Source organism: Loxodonta africana, chromosome 12, assembly GCF_030014295.1.
Source record: "Loxodonta africana isolate mLoxAfr1 chromosome 12, mLoxAfr1.hap2, whole genome shotgun sequence".
NCBI classification, from domain to species: domain Eukaryota; kingdom Metazoa; phylum Chordata; class Mammalia; order Proboscidea; family Elephantidae; genus Loxodonta; species Loxodonta africana.
In genome coordinates, this window is record NC_087353.1 from 8,170,113 (window position 1) to 8,173,236 (window position 3,124).

Consider the following 3,124-nt stretch of genomic DNA (forward strand, 5'->3'; position numbering starts at 1 on the left):
CCTCGTCTACCCTGTGCCTATATTTATAAAGGAATTTACAGATGTTGTCACTTACATGCAGGGATGGTGCAGTCTCTGGTGTTGTGATAAAGTCTATGGAAATGTTTGCTGCACTTTGGGCTAAAATAAAGAGGACCTATAACAATGAAGAAGAAAACAGATTATAAGGATTCAGGAAGATGCAAAGGAACTTAGGGAGAGGTGAAGGAATGAAAAGAAAACTTACCTGTAAGATGTTTTAAAAACTTGTCCTTCATCCTTAGATCTCGGGGGACAATTTCTGTTTCCGGGGGAAGAAATTAAAAATGAATTGTCACATTGCCTGAAAGAAGCATTTTTGTTCTCATGTAATCTTTAGCTCATGTTGAAGAAAGTTATTGGGAATTCTGCATTAGCCATATTCTTTGCACTAAATAAAACAGACTGGAGCCACGCTTGATTGTTATGTATGACCTAATGTGAAAACTTGTACTCGAGGACATACTGTTCTTCAAATAGAATGAACTACTCGCAAACTCCAATGTTATCTGTCCAGTCTCTACCATCTGGATACGGACAGCAATCATAAAGTTACAAGGTGAAGGTTATTTCTGACAGTGAGCTTCCAGTATAAATCACTTTTAGAAACTTTTATCTTGCAGAGCTTGGGAATCAAATCTCAAAACCTCCCTCAAAGTTCTAGGAAGAGAATCTGACCCTTCAAACAAAAAAAATTTTTATAGGATTTACTTTTTCCTGGTATATATTTAGATAAAGGATTAAATGCCTTCAAAACCACCTGTTAAGATGGCTGATGTAAATAAATTGAAATATACATTAACCTTGTTTATAAGATAAGCATACATTTCCCAGGAAAAGACTCTTCCAAGCAATTCTCCTTTTAAAGCATCTTTTTTTTGGCACTTGTAAACAGTGGTTTCACAGACATTCCTTCTGGTCTCAGCCTTTGTGCTTTGTTTATTACAGTCATCTTTAATCATTTTCACTTATCTGTTCTGCACTGATAACTTAGCGATGATGGTATGTGATGCCACACTTTATTTATCTTCCTACAAATCCTTAGCTCCTTCCCACATCTCATCTGAAGGAACGTTTCCCTTAGAATCCTGCTCACTCGCAAGGTCTAGATACCTCTCTGATGTCAGTCTTCATTTACTCCTAACTTTAGTCATTCTCTATAAAATTGACCCTATCATATTTGACCTAATTGTGTCATGAAAAGCATTAAAGCTTACATGCTTTCTTTAGAAATTTCCCATGGGGCAGTCACTCTGGGAAAGGCTCTACCGAAGGGGGAGAACTCTGAAACATTTCTCTTTCAGCTGCAACTGCTTTGCTGAAAATATTTCCATTTCCAAAATAACAGATGACAGACAGTTCTATGCAGAAATTACTGCTATTGGTAACAATTCATACATCTTAGAAGTGGGTTAGTTAGGATTGTCTGTGAGGCAGCTGTACGTAAATCTTACTATTTTCCGTTTATTTGTAAAAATATTTCCGAGTTTTGTTTCTGTTCTTTTAACAATCGGAATTGATTTCTCTTTTTAAAATGTGTTTTCTCAAAGACACGTCTACTTTCAACCAGATACAAATCTTCTAGTGCCTTCTTTGGTATGAAAGTTAGATAAACACAGTCAAGATCGAAGCTGTTAAAAGTAGTCCATGGTTATATGTGTCTGTGAGCGTGTGTGTGTGTGTGTGTGTGTGTGTGTGTGTGTGTTGGGAGGGGTGGGGGAGACTTGACATAAATAACGTAAAGGAGGGGCCGACTTACCAACTCTTTGCTCCTCAGGATAAACTCCGTAGTCAGTGACCTCCCTACGGCCCAAAGTATAGTCATGTTTGCTGAAAAATTGCAATCTCTTGTATTCCCCCAAGTGGTATTTTTTAAGTTCTTGAATGATCTCCATGATGAGGTTTAAGAGAGTCTGTCTGTCTGTGATTTCTCGAGATTCAGTTCTCCCTCGGCACGGTCCCACCGTCACCAGCAAGAACACCAGCGCCAGGAGGACAGGACGCCTCGGTCCACTCATGTCAGTTTGCATAGGGTCAGGATGGTGCGTTAAGTTAGGAATGAAGCAGGAAAAAAAAAAATCCAACACCCTCTCCGGGATCTTTGTTTACTGAAAGAAAGGGGTGGGGGGAGACAGGGAAAGAAAGTCAGGGTTGTTGGGGGAGGGGAGAATACACTCAGTGAAACGCTCTGGGCTGGAGAACCCGGGAGAGAAAAGGGGCCAGATCCCCGCTTATACTGCGATCAGACCCGGCCACCTGGCGCTGGAACGACCGGTTTACGCAGTCCTCCAGGCGCCCCTCCGCGCTCGGCACTCCCGGAGCGCGGCTCTCCCCAACCCCGCCTCACTGCTCCGGGCGAGCCTGGGAGCCTCCAGCGCCCCGAGGAAGGGCACCCCTCCCGGCCCCGGGGCCGCACCGGGGCGCTGCGGGGCGACTCCGCGCTGAGGCGCGCGGCCCAGGTGAGGCGGGAGCGCAGCGCCAGCACTGCTCCACCGCGACCCCCGCCCGGAGAACCCGCTCCACGGCGGGAAACGCGCTACCTGCGGCTGCGATTCTAAACTTCGGCCTCTCTCTCGCCCCTTTAACGCCCTGGCTGCCGGGACTCTTCCCCCGTTTGCCACTCTCCCAGTGTCCCATCGACTCCGGGCGAGCCCTCTGAACTTTTCGTATGAATTATCCTGTCCGATCCTGTATCACAGCATATCAACGGAACCTTCTATTATTATTATTAAAAAAAAATGATCCTCTGGGCGGCTTGTCTGTCTGTGGGGTGAACACTTTAAAGTTGTTTGACCCCTTTTCTGCTTCCCTTACCTCAAAAAAAAAAAAAAGAAAAAAGAAAAGAAAGCACATGCAGTTTAGTGATCCTGCGCCCAGTTTGGGCTCCTGCAAATAAGTTTCTAAATCAATGCCTTTTTTTTTGGCCCGGTTGGGTCGCCGTCCGGGGACCTGCGGTGGCGACCGCGCCCTGGCGGAGCCCCTCCGGCGGCCCCGACTCGGTCCCGAGGCGGAGGAGGCACCGCGCGCCCCGGGCGCTCCGCGGGGAGCCGGCGCCGTGCAGGGCACCCAGGTACCGGGAACCCCGGGAGAGGGCAGGGAGGCTACC

General features: G+C 46.4%; 1 protein-coding gene across 1 annotated transcript; it reads right to left on the reverse strand.

The window, feature by feature from the left end:
• Positions 1–2,036, reverse strand: ALKAL2 (ALK and LTK ligand 2). Its single transcript, XM_023550387.2, has 3 exons — positions 1,778–2,036; positions 227–280; positions 1–136 (listed from the first exon to the last, which is right to left on the reverse strand). The coding sequence occupies exons 1-3, from the start codon at positions 2,034–2,036 to the stop codon at positions 48–50; spliced, it is 402 nt and encodes a 133-aa protein (XP_023406155.2). The 3' UTR covers positions 1–47.
• Between the last annotated feature and the right edge of the window lie 1,088 nt (positions 2,037–3,124).